Source organism: Gopherus flavomarginatus, chromosome 1, assembly GCF_025201925.1.
Source record: "Gopherus flavomarginatus isolate rGopFla2 chromosome 1, rGopFla2.mat.asm, whole genome shotgun sequence".
NCBI lineage: Eukaryota > Metazoa > Chordata > Testudines > Testudinidae > Gopherus > Gopherus flavomarginatus.
This window is the reverse complement of record NC_066617.1, coordinates 348,831,040-348,848,931: the sequence shown is the minus strand read 5'-3', so window position 1 is coordinate 348,848,931 and position 17,892 is coordinate 348,831,040. Positions and strand designations below refer to the sequence as shown.

At 43.0% G+C, this 17,892-nt stretch overlaps 1 protein-coding gene across 3 annotated transcripts in view; it reads left to right on the top strand.

Moving 5' to 3' along the window:
- Nucleotides 1–17,892, top strand: part of LOC127045165 (glutamate carboxypeptidase 2-like) — a 65,616-nt gene that overhangs the window by 33,070 nt on the left and 14,654 nt on the right. For all 3 annotated transcript variants that reach the window (XM_050940950.1, XM_050940957.1, XM_050940965.1), the window contains 6 exons: nucleotides 1,340–1,438; nucleotides 2,731–2,816; nucleotides 4,173–4,292; nucleotides 5,609–5,691; nucleotides 7,991–8,054; nucleotides 8,638–8,705. In XM_050940950.1, the coding sequence (XP_050796907.1) occupies nucleotides 1,340–1,438; nucleotides 2,731–2,816; nucleotides 4,173–4,292; nucleotides 5,609–5,691; nucleotides 7,991–8,054; nucleotides 8,638–8,705 (520 nt within the window). The remainder of the gene's footprint in view (nucleotides 1–1,339; nucleotides 1,439–2,730; nucleotides 2,817–4,172; nucleotides 4,293–5,608; nucleotides 5,692–7,990; nucleotides 8,055–8,637; nucleotides 8,706–17,892) is intronic.

Sequence of the window (17,892 nt, the reverse complement as noted above, 5' to 3'; positions counted from 1 at the left end):
CAAATCCAAAACTTTTGGCAATTCCAGACAATGTGCATGATATTGCCAATCTTGGGTTTACATATAACTTGCTTATAACTGGTCTTTGCATTTATTTTAGGCATTCTTCCTGCGCTGAATTATTCCCCTAGCTGTATGTGCATGACCTTCCCTGAAGCAAATAGGAGCTGTCTACCTGCATCAGAGGGCACAATTAGTCCCTTTGGATGAGGTTTAAAAATCAGTCTATGCCTAGCTTTCACTGATATGGTCTTAGTGTAAGCCTATATTTCAGGCCAATCTGCTAAGGAATACTGTATTCTCAAATCACTTTCCCACAAAATGACATGCTTAGTTCATAAAAAAGTGATGTGAGTTTGAAACTGTCTTTTTATGATCGGATGAGCCAGTCAATAGTTGGCAATGTAGCACAACTAGTAATTTTGCCTTTAATTGAGTTGTAAATATCTAGAGAGTTGGTTTTAAAACATATATGAAACATACATCCTCAATAGACATTTGGTTCTTATTTATTATATAAAGATCAGAATGCCTAGTTCTTCCTATTTATAAAAAAATGCATTTTCCATAGATTATCTCATCCTAGAGGCTCCTGGGCATAAAGTATATGCTTAATAGCTTTGCTGAATGTGGATGAATTTATACAGATGCTTAAAATAAAGTACACACTTAAGTGTTATGCTGATTTGGGGCCAGAATGCCAGAATCAGGGCCACCTTCTGATATTCATAGGCCCTGAAGATTACCCCAATTCTTATAAGCACTTAGCAAAATATATAAATATTTAAAACGGCACCTATTCACACAGACAGCTAAGCAGACACTGATTTTTATTGACTTAGTTTGGGGCTTTAGCTTGTTCACTATTTAGAATAAAGAGTGGTCTTAGTCTATGTTTTTTCAAGACCCTGGCACGTTTTGAAGCTAAATAAACTAGATTCATCACAAGTCCGTGTGTATTACTGAAATATAATTTAAATTGAATAGCCAAAGCGTCAGCTTAGTGTATCCAATTCTGATGTCGTTCCACTGATGCAAATACATGGAGTTAATCTGGATTTACAAGGGTGTAGCTGAGACCAGGATCTAGCCCATAAGCAGTAGTGCAAGAAAAGATCACTTGAATCATCCAGTCCAATTCCCTTCCATTTTAGAAGCCTATTCAATACATTTTTTGTTATACAGCTTAGATGGTAAGCTTCTTGAGGTAAGGTCTGGGGAGTTTTGTTCAGTGTTTGTACAGTGCTTAGCACAGTAGAGGCTTGGTCCATGACTGGAATTCCTAGGCCCTACACTTATACAAATAATAAATAAGAAAAAACAGATTTTTTTATAACAGTGACATGGGAGGACCTGCCCCACCAGACAGCAGTTGGAAAGGAAGCCTGAATGTGTCTTACAACATTGGTCCTGGTTTCATGAGCCTTTACTCCACAAGGTCAGTTTTGCATTACATAAAGCAAATTTTAATAGATAGGGTAAATATAACAACAGTTAGTGAAATATCTGAACTAGAGCTTTGCAAGTTTTGACATTTGGTGGTCATTGCATGTTTTTCCTTGGTATCAGGGCATATGGTATTGTTTCTGGGCTAAAGTGAGCTCAAAGCAAAACATCAGCTGAGTGTTTCCTGGTTTTGATGCAAATTTATACATTGTTAAAGGTTCAAGCAATCCATGACCCAAATTCTATTGAAAGGTTTCCGGATCTTAGCAAACTCTCCGATCAATCAGGGCTGAGTTGAAGGCCTCACAATAAAAGTTCCTCTCGTCTATTTTGAACTAATCTGTCTTCAGCTTTGAGACTATTTGTTGCATCATATAAAATAAGGACTATATTAAACTCCAATTTACATTGTTCTGAAAATTCTAATGTAATGCATCATTCCTTAAATTGCAAGGCCTCATTTTTGCTTCAGGTGGCTATGACTGAGGCCACATGATCTACTGAATTACAGTCAATGGCTAGAAGCCACATGAATCCTGGAGTTCTCATTCAGGCTGAACTATTGTAATGACCTCAGATGAACCACTTGGCCTCTTCCTCCTCCTATAGTCAAATCATCAGGAAAATGAGATTAAAGAAATACAGGACTGCACTGAGTGTCGGATGCTGCCCTTTACATTGGCTGGTACATAAGTGAACAAAAGTCACTTTTGTGATACAACTTAGAATGTCTCCTGATGTTCTGGGGCCTGATGCCTCGCTGACTTCCAGCCCTGTGATTCCATTCTCTGCAGTGGAGTTATCCTGGAGTTATACTGGCTAAGTGACAGAGGAATCAACCTCTAGATTTTTTAATAAAATATTTATAAAATATGTTATTTCTCCTTTCTCCCTCCCAACTTTAAAAACAGCTGCTAACAGAACATTATTCTAAGTTCAGAGCTTTTAGTCTGTTGCCAGCATAAATCATAGCAGCAACCAGTATAAATTGCATGTTACCAGCATAAATCATAGCACCGACCAGTATAAATCATGCACCAACAATGTGATTAGGTAACTTTTCAATGCCAGATTGTGTCCTCAATTTCAGTAATATAAAGCTGGAGCAACTTCAGTGGACTTTTTCCAGATTTACATTTGTTTAAGTGAGAGCAAAATTCTGCCCTTAGGCTCTCACTATGACATACTATGAACAATATATATATTATACATTTTTAAAGCCTATAATGTTTTATTAAGTAATCTGATGAGTTCTCTCTTTACATTTGCTTTCCAATGCATTAGAAAGGTCAAAATGCACATTCACAGTAGCAATAAAGTGACAAGAATTTACAACGTGATCGGTACCATCAGAGGAGCAACAGAACCAGGTAAAGCCATTTGTCTTATAAATGATCAGTGGGTTCAGTGAACTGTAGATACACCTAATTAAACACAGTAATTAAAAAGAGGACATGGAAGAGGGTTTTCTCTATATTCTACTTGGTGAGCACGTCTGTTTGTACACACTGGGGATTTCCTGCAGCAGCACTCATGCAGTTTAGGTTACGTCAGCACTTTCACTATAAAAACTGGTTTTCAAAGGGGAACATAACCTAGACATAAACATTGGCGTCCAGGCAAGCAATATTGCAGGTACATTCTCTAATGGATTTTTTTTAATAAGAGAGTTGTGGGGATTTAATAATAAATGGAAGTTTAGATCTTTACGAGTTTGAAAAGACATTCATGTTCTTGCCAATGAAATGGCTTCACCCCTTAATGGCTTATGTGTGCTATATTACGGCATCTTTTATCCAACGTGATCTGAAAGCCCTGGAACTCATTTTCAGATGTTTATAGGGTGGTAAGATCACGTCATCTGCAACCACAATACAGCCATTTCTGGGCTGAATCACAATTGTAACAACATCAAGGAAGACTGTAGGATTTATTCTTTCTTTGATACTATATCATGTCAACTCATCTTCCATTGTGACTTGGTTGACCGTTATTGTAATGTACCTCTCACCTAGGGCAAGAAAATACTACTTTAGCATCTTTAAAACTTGTTGAGTTAAGAACACTCATGATGTAAAAATGTAAATACTGGGCCAATTTTGATCATCAAATGCACAACAATAAGATGTATGATGGAGTGTCTGTCATAGCAAAGGAAAGTTTTAAGGAAGGATTTGAAACAGAATAATGAGGATGAATAGAACCTCAGAAGGTTATTGGTTTTGATACAGTTTTTAAATGTATGCAGTTTTATTTTAGATTTGGTGGTTCGTACAGTTTTTGGTTTGCTTGTTCATGTGACTTGATTAAACTTCAGGCAAAGACACAGCATAGAAAACAAAAAGCCCAGATGATGAATATTTTGGAAAATGATATGTCAGAAATTGCAACAACTTTAAAAATTTAGACGGCAGTTGGAACTAGTTATTGTTATGGTGTCTGTTATAAACATCTTTTGGGGTTAAAGTACTGCTAAGTTTAGAACTTCTACAGATGCTAATATAAATAAGCCACAAACCAGCTGCAGTTCAGCAATAAACTTCCCTGTAATTTTTTTCTAAAGAGATTTACAGTGGCTCCTGCCATTCTGCCACATGTGAAGTAAACTGTTAAAGTGATGTATTCGTTGCCTGTAAACCTACACAGAAAACATAGTGACTCTCCATTGACACTATTACTGCAGGAAAGAGATCCTCCAAATAAACTCCCCTCGTTAATTTCTCCAGACAGATACGTCATCCTGGGAGGCCACCGTGACTCCTGGGTCTTTGGTGGAATTGATCCTCAGAGCGGGGCAGCTGTGGTTCATGAGATTGTGAGAAGTTATGGGAAATTGAAGAAGGAAGGTATATGACTAAAGAATAAAGCAAACAAAACTATTTACAGATTTTTCTTAAACTATGGGTCAAATTTCTGGTCTCAGTTGATTTAAGTTAAGTACAGGCTTAAGTGCTCTGCTAAATCAAGGCCTTAGTCCTTCATATTTGGAATTTGCTATCAACTCTTCAGTTATCTATTGTAGATATTTCAAAATCCCTATAATTATGGTATCCAAAGATGCGATCCATGAAGATATATAGGCATCTAAGTCCCATTTTTAGACACCATTGTTATCCACAACTGCTAGTTGGCTTCCGCCTAACCCCGTAGGTTCCTAAATTCACTCATGGCCTACGTTTTTGCTTATGAACATGCACACTGCAGCCACACTTTAGGTGCCTGGATCTGACACTACCCAGGCTACACTGTGGAAAATTAGTGGGAGAACAAGTTTAAAAATACAAGGTTCCTAATTACGCTCAAGGGTGGTGAGGAACATCAACACTATTGAAAGTCAGCTGCAGAACAAATGGAGTCTCCTTTTATTGAGTCTGAAATCCTGGAGACAGAGGTCCTAACATAACTGGCGCACTGTGCTACAGTAGCTTTCTTTGCCCAACCACAGCATTTAAAACTTGTTAGAGGTTAATTTTGTTTCCTTCACTGCCTAGTTACCGAACATAATAGGAAACAACGTTTAGAGAAGCCAACCAGGAACGAGAGTAATAGCAGTGGCATGAAGGAGAGCTTGGATGAAGTAGATACAGATAAAAACACATTGCAGTATACTGCGCTCTAGATTACCGTGGCTTCAAATCACATGCAAAGCTTTTTAGAGTGAAAGAACATTGTTAGAAGTGGATCTATCAAAACCACACAGAGGATTCCTCGGTATTTGAGAGTTGGTGTTTGGGAAGAGGGTCAGGGAAAGCCTTTATGGCACTAGGCATGGAACAAGTATTAAGATGTATATTTAAATTTAAAAGGACAGTAATTTAATATCTGTATTGAGTAGAGCTGGTTGTAAAAAATCAAAACACTTTTGCAAAAATTCTTCCCCAGTTGTTTGCCAAAATGTTGAATTTAGGAAAATGTCAATCACCTCAGGTACTGAGGAAAGACAAAGGTCTGTATGAGGCATAATACTGCAAACTATGAGTAACATTACAAAACATTTTGAGGGTAGAGTCTCCAAGCATGTGTTTTGCACCACACATCATTCTTGCAGCTGAGACCCAAACTGTTGTTACTCATGGTATGATTTAGTTTCCGTTTGATATATACTCACAATGTATTTCTCTGGAGTAATTCTCCTGGAGCTTTAAATCTTCTGTTATTGTAGGATGGAGGCCCAGAAGAACAATAATATTTGCAAGCTGGGATGCGGAGGAATTTGGCTTGCTAGGATCTACAGAGTGGGCTGAGGTAAATCAAGAATAAGTGATCTAAGAGAGTTCTGTACTATGATAGATCTTTTCCCCCCACTGTTTGGAACCTCTTCCAATGAAGTATGTTCATATACACTCAACACGTGAGAGAGTGTCCAAGGTTGTATTGCTAAATACCAAAAAACACACCCGCAACATTCAAGTGATAACTAAGGCCCTACCAAATTCACAGTCCATTTTGGTCAATTTCACGCATAGGATTTAAAAAATCATAAATTTCATGATTTCAGCTATTTAAATCTGAAATGTCACAGTGTTGTAATTGAAGGGGTCCTGACCCAAAAAGGAGGTGTGGGGTGTTTGAGGGGGTTGTAAGGTTATTATGGGCAGGTTGTGATACTGCTACCCTTACTTCTGCGCTGGTGTTGGCGGCGGCATTGCCTTCAGAGTTGAGCAGTGGGAGAGCGACCGCTGCTGGCCTGGAGCCCAGCTCTGAAGGCAGAGCTGCCACCAGAAGCAGCGCAGAAGTAAGGGTGGTATTGTATGGCATTGCCACCCTTACTTCTGTGCTGCCAGTAGTGGGGTGCTACCTTCAGAGCTGAGCTGGCCAGCAGCCACTGCTCTCCAGACATCCAGCTCTGAAGGCAGCACAGAAGTAAGCATGACAGTACTGTAACCCTCTAAAATAACTTTGTGATGCTCCTGCAACTCCCTTTAGGGTCAGGCACGCCAATTTGATAAATGCTGGTCTCCCTCATGAAATCTGTGTAGTATAGGGTAAAAGCACACAAAAGACCAGATTTCACCAGGGGGAGGGAGGGGAACCAGATTTCACGGTTCATAACACATTTTTCATGGAATTTGGTGGTGCCCTAGTTGTAACCCTTTCCCTGGAATACAGTAAATTATTATTGGCTTTAGCAATGAGCAACTTCAGTGTGAATTGCATCTGAAGAGGCCACATATTCTACCTACAGTATGACCAAAGTAACAATGCTACATCCCAAAACAAAGTGTGTCTGAGAATATGCCAACCTATACTTGCAGATAGTGACCTTGCCAGTTGGAGATATTGGGCTTGATTCTCCTTTCAGATCAATTTTAAATAGGTGTCATGCCATTAACTCCCTTGGAGCTGCTTGAGATTTACAATGAAGTAAATGAGATCAGAATCAGGGCTGTTGTTTTGGTTGCTGCCCTATTAAGAGTGACTTCTGCCCTAGGTACTTTCTGATTTGTACTGAGGTGGTGAATAGCCAGTATTATTAATCCATCTTCATTAAAAATATTCAGAATCAAGGGTACCATGTCTACCATTTAGGGGGAGACACTGGTTCATTGACTTTAAAAGCACTCACAAGGTCAAGCTAAAGGCTGTTCTAACTCAAATCATTCCAAAGAAGGCCCCTAAATCTTGCATTGAGGCTCCTTTTCAGCATGTGAAGTTTGACTGGCTTGCTGTTCTATCATCCACTGTTTTACTTACTGCAAAATCTTCTTGTTTTCTCTTAGATGACATAGTAATTATAAATAACAGACGTTCACAAAATAATGAATGATCTAGAAAAGGGAGATCGGTAACTTCTGTTCTCCCTGTCTCATAACACAAGAACAAGGGGACATTCAATGAAATTGAAAGGTGGGAAATTCAAAACTGATAGAATAATTTATTTTCATTTAGCACACAGTTAGCCTATGGAACTCATTGTGACATGAAACTGTTGAGGCCAGAAGTTTAACAGATTCAGATGCAGAGCTGTAATAGTAAATATTAAAGCAGCAAGAATTTTGGAAGGCATATCAATACCTGCAAGATTTATGGCATGAGCAAACCTCTGACTAATGGGATTAGGAGGATATTTCCCTTGGTGACAGGTTATCCAGTAACTGTCTATTTCAGTGTTTCTTGCACTTTCCCTGCAGTAGCTGTTCCTGGTCGGTGTAGAGGATGAGATATTGAACTAAGTGGTTTGATCCAGTATGGCCATTCATATGTTCCTAACCGTAAAGAAGGCATGAGGTGCCATCTATAGTAGTTCAGAGAATTTGCTCCATTTAACTAAACCAAACCCTGTGTTTGGTTGGAATGGGCCCCAAATCTCACCCTTAAATTCTTATCCAAAAACTCCTGTATGCAGTTCACCTTGCTCTGAAAGAAACTGCTTCATGTGTCAGTCAGTCCACTTGCTTTGGGAGTCAAGACTGACATGTGGGCCCAACAGTACCATATGGGCTGGATTGTGGTAGTTTGGAAAGCTGCAAGATTCTAGTTAAAATGTACAGTGTTACTTTGAAGGGAAAAGTTAACTACCTTCTTTTTTTTCCTCCCACCACAGGAAAATACCAAACTATTACAAGCACGTGGGGTGGCCTATATCAATGCTGATTCCTCAGTTGAAGGTGTATACTTGTGTTTCTATGGCAGTGGCAGATGGGAGATAGATGAAATTGAGACAACTTCACTTGAAGCTCCGTGCTGTGTTTGCCGTGAGCCCTGAGAAAAGCACATTGTTGTGTTGGCCCAGGAGCAGCTTGGGAAGGAGATGGTGACCCATAGTTACAATTACCCCCTTGCTTCAGGGAGGGAGTACACTGTGCTGGGCATATAACTACACTATCTGACACATGGTGTTGGGGGAAGGAAGGAAAGAGAGGGGTAGAACCCAGGACCTGCCCACTATCCACCTCTCCTTGTAGCTCTGTAGAGTCAGCTTCCCCTCCCGTGCGGCTATCCGTGATACGGATAGCCAGCACAGGGGCCTAAGGCAGGACCCCTGAACTGCTGTGCTAGCTGAAGCATAATTCAGCCCAAATCCTAAGCCAGTGTGAATGTACTGAGCAGCCTACAGCTGGCAGCCCTAACTACTTTGAAGATCCTGCTTTTTTCTCCTGGTGTCTCCTCTTATTACAGACGTTCCTCCCCCTCCACAAAGACACAAAGCAGAGTTGGTTTTCTATTGTAAACACTTACCTTGTCTTTCAGGAAACTACACTCTGAGAATTGATTGTACTCCGCTGATGTACAGCCTGGTGTACAGCTTGACCAGAGAGGTAAAGATACACTAAAATAACCCATAGGAGCTGGTTATTGTACGGGATGTGAAACTGATCTTATTACTAAGAGACTTAGGGCAAAATTCTGCACGGTTGTCAGGGCTTCTGCTGATTGTAGTAAAATCTGTCATGGGCATCATCAGATAGTTAGGCCTCAATGATCAAATTCCACTCTCATTTACCTCAGTGCCACCACGAACACCAGTATGGTTGACCAGATGTAATGAAAGTAGAATTTGGCCATCAAGAATTCAGTTTAATAATGTCACCCATTCACATTTCTTATATACTGGTACTCTGAAGGGGTCAGTAGTGACTCCGTAGTTAAGGCTATGTTGAGTTTTTTCCTTAAAATGTGTGTGAAGGGGCAGAGAAACTGGTGTTCGGCACAGCAGGTGTTAAATAAAACTTTTGGGTTCAATGAGCCCCACCCCACTAGACCTACAGCCAATGCATGCCTGGAGTGGGGAGAAAAGAAAGGAGCCTGGCTCAACTGGAGGATGACTGACTAGGAGGCAGGAGCGCTCTGTCTGCCTGCCTGAAGGGATGGATCAGTGACCTGCCAGCCAGCGCAGCGACTTGTGCCAAGTAAGGTCTCCCCTGCCAAGGAGAGGCTACAAATAAGCCCTAGAACTCGGGGCAACTGGACTAGCGGGGCCATGCCCCAAACTGAAGAGACTTGTAGGAAGTAGCCCAGGAAGTGGGTCTTGATTCCTCGCTGGGAGGGAGACCCCAACTCCCCTGTTTAGGGGTTGATCTGCACAGGGCTCTGGACTGCGACCCGGTCCCCTTACCCCCTCACCTTACAAACTGAAAGGCCAGTAGTATAGCCACTAGGCCACCTGGAAGACACTATCACAATGTGATTCAAATCCCACAGTTTACTTGTTCAATGTGGCTTGAGTGTGACTGGTGAGGAATTGGGTGTGTACTATTTGGGTGGTCATTTGTTGAAAGCGAAAGGGAGTTTGTTGTGGACGTGGGTGTGTTTGACTGTTGCGATGTTTGGCAGATAAAGCCTTTAAACTGAGCTTGGTGTGGATGTTAGAGTTGGCTGAACTGGAGATTTCCATTACTTTTAGTGACTGTATTAAACAAAAATGCACTTAATTCCAAGTTAACAGTATTTTGTGTGAATGTTATTAGAAGAGTTTCAGTCCATAGATCATGACTTATCTAGTTATAAGAATGATTTACAGCAGTAACAGCTAATGTGAACAGGTTTTCCCTTCTGCAAAGTAATTCTGCTTAACTTCAAATTTCAGTGGCATGCTACAGTATAATGACATTTCACTTCTAATGAGTAAATCAAGGTTTTATATATACCTTTGATCAATATATATATTTAATATTCCCCTCTTCCCCCTCCAATAGCCATGACAGATAAGTTGCAATTCTTTTACAGCCATGCCTGCTGTGAAATCTGTCTATTCTGTTACTTTCCCTAAGCACTAAGAGTTTTCAAGGCATTCACAGCATGATAGCCCGCTACATTAAACACAGTGTGACAGATATGGCCAACATTAAAGCTCAATGTCGAAAACAAGACTCATGAGGAAAGATTGAAAAAATTGGGTTTGTTTAATCTGGAGAAAACTGAGAGGGGACATGATAACAGTTAAGTACATAAAGATTGTTTCAAGGAGGAGGCTGACAAATTGTTCTCATTAACCTCTGAAAATAGGACAAGAAGCAATGGGCTTAAATTGCTAATAGGGAGGTTTAGGGTGCACAGTCCAAACATGTTTTTTTCTCACTGTCAAGGTAGTTAAGTATTGGAACAAATTGCCTAGGGAGACTATGGAATCTAAATCATTGGAGGTTCTGAAGACAGTTTAAACAAACACCTGTCAGGAATGGTATAGTTATTACGTGGTCCTGTCTTGAGTGCAAGGGACTGAACTAGATGACCTATTAAGGTCCCTTCCAGTCCTACACTTCTATGATTCTAACATATCAATTTTAATTTCACCTAGCATGTATTCATAGGGCCAGACTGTGATCCTCTTATTCTGTCCCAGATGGAGGTGTCAGTAGAGAAGATTTTAGAACAAATTGATAAATTAAACAATAATAATTCATCAAGACCAAGTGGTATTCTCCCAAGAGTTCTGAAGAAATTCAAATATAAAATTGAAGAACTATTAACTGTGGTATGTGACCTATCATTTAAATCAGCCTCTGTACCTGATGACTGTTACTAATGTAATGCCAATTTTTCAAAAAGGCTCCAGAGGCAATCCTGGCAATTACAGGCTGGTAAGCCTAACTTCAGTACCAGGAAAATTGGTTGAAACTATAGTAAAGAACAGAATTATTAGACACTGTCATAAACAGATAGCTAAGGGTTAATGTCTCTTTCACCTGAAGCACCTGACCAGAGGACCAATCAGGAAACCGGATTTTTTCAACTTTGGGTGGAGGGAATTTTGTGTCTGAGTCTTTTTCTGTCTGCCTGCTTTCTCTGAGCTTTGGAGAAGTAGTTTCTGCTTTCTAATCTTCTGTTTCTAAGTGTAAGGACAAAGAGATCAGATAGTAAGTTATATGGTTTCTTTTCTTTGGTATTTGCATGAATATAAGTGCTGGAGTGCTTTGATTTGTATTCTTTTTGAATAAGGCTGTTTATTCATATTTCTTTTAAGCAATTAACCCTGTATTTTGTCACCTTAATACAGAGAGACCATTTGTATGTATTTTTCTTTCTTTTTTATATAAAGCTTTCTTTTTAAAAGCTGTTAAAGTTTTCTTTACTGGGAAATTTCAGGGAAATTGAGTCTGTACTCACCAGGGAATTGGTGGGAGGAAGAAATCAGGGGGAGATCTGTGTGTGTTGGATTTGCTAGCCTGATTTTGCATTCCCTCTGGGTGAAGAGGAAAGTGCTTTTGTTTCCAGGACTGGGAACGGAGAGGGGGAGTCACTCTGTTTGGATTCACAGAGCTTGTGTCTGTGTATCTCTCCAGGAGCACCTGGAGGGGGGAAGGGAAAAAGGATTATTTCCCTTTGTTGTGAGACTCAAGGGATTTGGGTCTTGGGGTCCCCAGGGAAGGTTTTTCAGGGGGACCAGAGTGCCCCAAAACACTCTAATTTTTTGGGTGGTGGCAGCAAGTACCAGGTCCAAGCTGGTAACTAAGCTTGGAGGTTTTCATGCTAACCCCATATTTTGGACGCTAAGGTCCAAATCTGGGACTAAAGTTATGACATGGTGTGCAGTGGTGGGATAGAATCCAGAAGCCAGTAGGAATATTATATTTTTCTTTTCTCTGCTAGAGACTTTTTAGCAGAGAGGGTTTGGTTTTCAAAGAAACCAGAGAGAATTTTTTTTTCTGCTCTCTCTGGCAGTTTGTGGCTTGCATATTAAGCAAGAAGCCATTAAGGAGCTGTTACAGGTCTTTTGTCATGCAATTGCACTCCCATTGAGAGTTATTACCAGCACTATATACATGCAAATAAAGTGGTTTTTCAGGTTTACTTAACATTGAAGATTAGCTAAAGGCACTGTTGCTAGGCAGACTCTAGGAGGCAACAGAGCCTGCAGTGCAGAAGATAAACACCGGAGGGCACCCCAACCCAAGAAAACAGGAACCATGACTTCTAAGGCAAAAATTGAGGCCGAAGAAGAAGAAATCAAAGAAGCTGAACACAGGCGACAACTGGAAATAAAACAAAAAGATATGGAGATGAAAGAAAGAGAAGAACAAATCAAACAGGCAGCACACAAAAGAAAACTAGAAGAAGAAGAGGCGGCCCACCGCCGAGACATGGAAAAACAACAAAAAGAAATGGAAAAACAACAAAAAGAAAATGAAGAGAAGGAAAAACAGAGAAAACATGAACTGGACTTGACAAAAGCTGGGCTGCATGTGCCAGCCAACCCTAACAATCCGGCGCCAATTATTGCTCCACAGCACAGGAAATTTCCCACCTACAAGGCAAGTGATGACACCGAGGCCTTCTTGGAAAATTTTGAAAGAGCCTGTCTTGGGTACAGCATCCCCGAAGACCAGTACATGGTAGAATTGAGGTCACAGCTCAGTGGACCTTTAGCAGAGGTGGCAGCTGAAATGCCTAAGCAGCAAATGAATGACTATAAACTTTTTCAAACCAAGGCCAGATACAGAATGGGGATAACCCCAGATCATGCCCGTCGGCGCTTCAGAACCCAAAAGTGGAAACCAGATGTGTCATTTCCCAAACACGCCTACTACGTTGCAAAAAATTATGAGGCCTGGATATCAGGACACAATGTTAAAACCTTGGAAGAACTGCACCTCCTCATACAAATGGAGCAGTTCTTGGATGGTGTTCCTGAAGACATCACACGGTACATACAAGATGGAAAACCCAAAGACCTCGCTGAGGCGGGGGAGATTGGAGCCAGATGGATGGAAGTGGCAGAAAGCAAGAAAGCTACTGTCAAGGGGAACGAATACCCCAGAGGGCACACCGACTATAAACCCTACAACCGAGGACAGCCAAAGACCCCACATACCACCCAAGTAAAGCCACAGACACCCTGCTCTTCCATCTCACCAGTCTCCAGTAACTCACCTCGGCCCAGTGACCCATCAGATGGAAGATGCTTTAAGTGTAATGAACTGGGACATATCAAGGCCAACTGTCCAAAGAACACCATGCGAGTGCAATTCATTACACCACCATCACCCCAAAGATCCCCAGGCCCAGATGCCTCTCAAATACCCTTGGAGCGAAGGGAAAATTTGAGAGTGGGCGGAAAGAAGGTTACTGTGTGGAGAGACACGGGGGCACAAGTGTCAGCTATCCACCAATCCTTCGTTGACCCCAAATTCATCAACCCAAAGGCCAAAGTTACAATTTACCCCTTCATGTCACAAGCTGTAGACTTGCCTACAGCTCAACTGCCTGTCCAGTACAAAGGCTGGTCAGGAATGTGGACTTTTGCAGTCTATGACAATTATCCTATCCCCATGCTACTGGGAGAAGACTTGGCCAACCAGGTGAAGCGGGCCAAGCGAGTGGGAATGGTTACATGTAGCCAAACCAGGCAAGCTTCCAGACCCATTCCTGTTCCTGAACCGTCCACAGACGCCCCGTCTGGGTTACCAGAGACCCAGACAGAGGTAGTGGACCCGGATTCCATGCCAACCACTGAAACAGCCACAACACCTCCAGTCCCAGGCCCGGAACTGGAACAGCAACCAGCACCAGCAAGTGCAACCACATCTTCAAACTCAAAGCCAGAGGGCGCCAGCGAGCCAAAACTGGCAGAAGCAACAGACAGCCATACCCAAAAGGCTCAGCCAGAGCCTGAAATAACCTCAGGTGCACCAGCGGAGAGCGGTTCACCAGCACCGGAAACAACCCCATCACCTACATTGCTTCCAGAGGGACCAAGCCCAAGTCCACAGTCTGAGGAAGAACTGGTGACCCCAGCCTCAAGGGAACAGTTCCAGACTGAGCAGGAAGCAGATGACAGCCTTCAGAAAGCTTGGGCGGCGGCATGGAGCACCCCACCGCCTCTCAGCTCTTCTAATCGATCCCGGTTTGTTATAGACCAAGGACTTTTATACAAGGAAATTCTTTCTGGTGGACACCGGGAAGAATGGCAGCCGCAAAAACAGTTGGTGGTTCCAACTAAGTACCGGGGGAAGCTCTTAAGCTTAGCCCATGATCATCCCAGTGGCCATGCTGGGGTGAACAGAACCAAGGACCGGTTGGGGAAGTCCTTCCACTGGGAGGGGATGGGCAAGGACGTTGCCAAGTATGTCCGGTCTTGTGAGGTATGCCAAAGAGTGGGAAAGCCTCAAGACCAGGTCAAGGCCCCTCTCCAGCCACTCCCCATAATTGAGGTCCCATTTCAGCGAGTAGCTGTGGATATTCTGGGCCCTTTCCCAAAAAAGACGCCCAGAGGAAAGCAGTACGTACTGACTTTAGTGGACTTTGCTACCCGATGGCCGGAAGCAGTAGCTCTAGGCAACACCAGGGCTAACACTGTGTGCCTGGCCCTCACAGACATCTTTGCCAGGGTAGGTTGGCCCTCCGACATCCTTACAGATTCAGGGTCTAATTTCCTGGCGGGGACCATGGAAAAACTGTGGGAAACTCATGGGGTGAATCACTTGGTTGCCACCCCGTACCACCATCAAACCAATGGCCTGGTGGAAAGGTTCAATGGAACTTTGGGGGCCATGATACGAAAATTCATCAACGAATTCTCCAATAATTGGGACCTAGTGTTGCAGCAGTTGCTGTTTGCCTACAGGGCTGTACCACATCCCAGTTTAGGGTTTTCACCATTTGAACTTGTGTATGGTCACGAGGTTAAGGGGCCATTACAGTTGGTGAAGCAGCAATGGGAGGGGTTTATGCCTTCTCCAGGAACTAACATTCTGGACTTTGTAAGCAACCTACAAAGCACCCTCCAACACTCTTTAGCCCTTGCTAGAGAGAACCTAAAAGATGCTCAGGAAGAGCAAAAGGCCTGGTATGACAGACATGCCAGAGAACGTTCCTTCAAGGTAGGAGACCAGGTTATGGTCTTGAAGGCGCAACAGGCCCATAAGATGGAAGCATCATGGGAAGGGCCATTCACGGTCCAAGAGCGCCTGGGAACTGTAAACTACCTCATAGCATTTCCCAATTCCTCACTAAAGCCTAAAGTGTACCATGTTAATTCTCTCAAGCCTTTCTATTCCAGAGACTTACAGGTTTGTCAGTTTACAGTCCAGGGAGATGAGGCTGAGTGGCCTGACGGTGTCTACTACGACGGGAAAAAAGACGGTGTCGTGGAAGAGGTGAACCTCTCAACCACCCTGGAACGTCTGCAGCGGCGACAAATCAAGGAGCTGTGCACTAGCTTCGCCCCATTATTCTCAGCCACCCCAGGACGGACTGAACGGGCATACCACTCCATTGATACAGGTAATGCTCACCCAATCAGAACCCCACCCTACCGGGTGTCTCCTCATGCCCAAGCTGCTATACAACGGGAGATCCAGAACATGCTACAGATGGGTATAATCCGCTCATCTACCAGTGCATGGGCATCTCCAGTGGTTCTGGTACCCAAACCAGATGGGGAAATACGCTTTTGCGTGGACTACCGTAAGCTAAATGCGGTAACTCGTCCGGACAACTATCCAATGCCACGCACCGATGAGCTATTGGAGAAGTTGGGACGTGCCCAGTTCATCTCTACAATAGACTTAACCAAGGGGTACTGGCAAGTACCGCTAGATGAACCTGCCAAGGAGAGGTCAGCATTCGTCACCCATGCGGGGGTGTATGAATTCAATGTCCTTCCTTTCGGCCTTCGAAATGCACCCGCCACCTTCCAGAGGCTGGTAGATGGTCTACTAGCTGGACTGGGAGAATTTGTAGTTGCCTACCTCGATGATGTGGCCATTTTTTCAGACTCCTGGCCTGAACACCTGCTACACCTGGAAAAGGTCTTTGAGCGCATCAGGCAGGCCGGACTAACTGTTAAGGCCAAAAAGTGTCAAATAGGCCAAAACAGAGTGACTTACCTGGGGCACCAGGTGGGTCGAGGAACCATAAACCCCCTACAGGCCAAGGTGGATGCTATCCAAAAGTGGCCTGTCCCACGGTCCAAAAAGCAGGTCCAATCCTTCTTAGGCTTGGCCGGATACTACAGGCGATTTGTACCACACTACAGCCAAATCGCTGCCCCACTGACCGACCTGACCAAAAAGACCCAGCCAAATGCAGTTAAGTGGACTGATGAGTGTCAAAAGGCCTTTACCCAACTTAAGGCAACGCTCATGTCTGACCCTGTACTCAGGGCCCCGGACTTTGACAAGCCATTCCTAGTAACCACGGATGCATCTGAGCGTGGTATAGGAGCAGTGCTCATGCAGGAAGCAACAGATCACAACTTCCATCCTGTCGTGTTTCTCAGCAAGAAACTGTCTGAGAGGGAAAGTCACTGGTCAGTCAGTGAAAAGGAATGCTATGCCATTGTGTACGCCCTGGAAAAGCTACGCCCATATGTTTGGGGACGGCGGTTCCAACTACAAACTGACCATGCTGCACTAAAGTGGCTTCATACTGCCAAGGGGAACAACAAGAAACTTCTTCGTTGGAGTTTAGCTCTCCAAGATTTTGATTTTGAAATTCAACACATCACAGGAGCTTCTAACAAAGTTGCTGATGCACTCTCCCGTGAGAGTTTCCCAGAATTCAGTAGTTAAAAAGTGTTCTTAAAATGTAGAAGTCTGTTAGTTATATACTTAGTAGTATATGTAAATGGGTAGTAGTATATGGGTAGTAGTATATGGGTATTGAAGGCTATGTGCTGTTCAGAAAAGACAGGAAGAAAGGCAAAGGTGGGGGAGTAGCCTTGTACATCAATGATGAAATTAAATGTAGCGAAATAAGATGCGATGGAATGGATAACACGGAGTCCGTCTGGGCAAAAATCACGCTGGGTAAAAAAGCAACTAGAGCTTCCCCTGAGATAGTGCTTGGGGTGTGCTACAGACCGCCGGGATCGGATTGGGATATGGATAGAGACCTCTTTAATGTCTTTAATGAAGTAAACACAAAGGGGAAATGTGTGATTATGGGGGACTTCAACTTCCCGGACATAGACTGGAGGACGAGTACTTGCACGAATAATAGGGGTCGGATTTTTCTGGATGTGATAGCGGATGGATTTCTTCATCAAGTAGTTGAAGCACCTACGAGAGGGGATGCCATTCTAGACTTGGTGTTGGTGAGCAGTGAGGACCTCGTAGAAGAAATGGTGGTAGGGGACAACCTTGGTTCGAGTGATCATGAGCTGATTCAGTTCAAACTAGATGGAAGGATAAACAAATGTAGATCTGCGATTAGGGTTTTTGACTTCTCGAGGGCTAATTTTAAAGAGTTAAGGAAATTAGGGAAGTGGATTGGACGGAGGAATTAGTGGATTTAAATGTGGAGGAGGCCTGGAATTACTTTAAGTCGCAGCTGCGGAGACTGTCGGAAGCCTGCATCCCGAGAAAGGGGAAAAGAACCATGGGCAGGAGTTGCAGGCCAAACTGGATGAGCAAGCAACTCAGAGAGGGGATTAGACAAAAGCAGAAAGCTTACAGGGAGTGGAAGGAAGGCAGGATCAGTAAAGAAAGCTACCTTGCTGAGGTCAGAACATGTAGGGATAAAGTGAGGAAGGCTAAAAGCCGCATTGAACTGGAACTTGCAAAG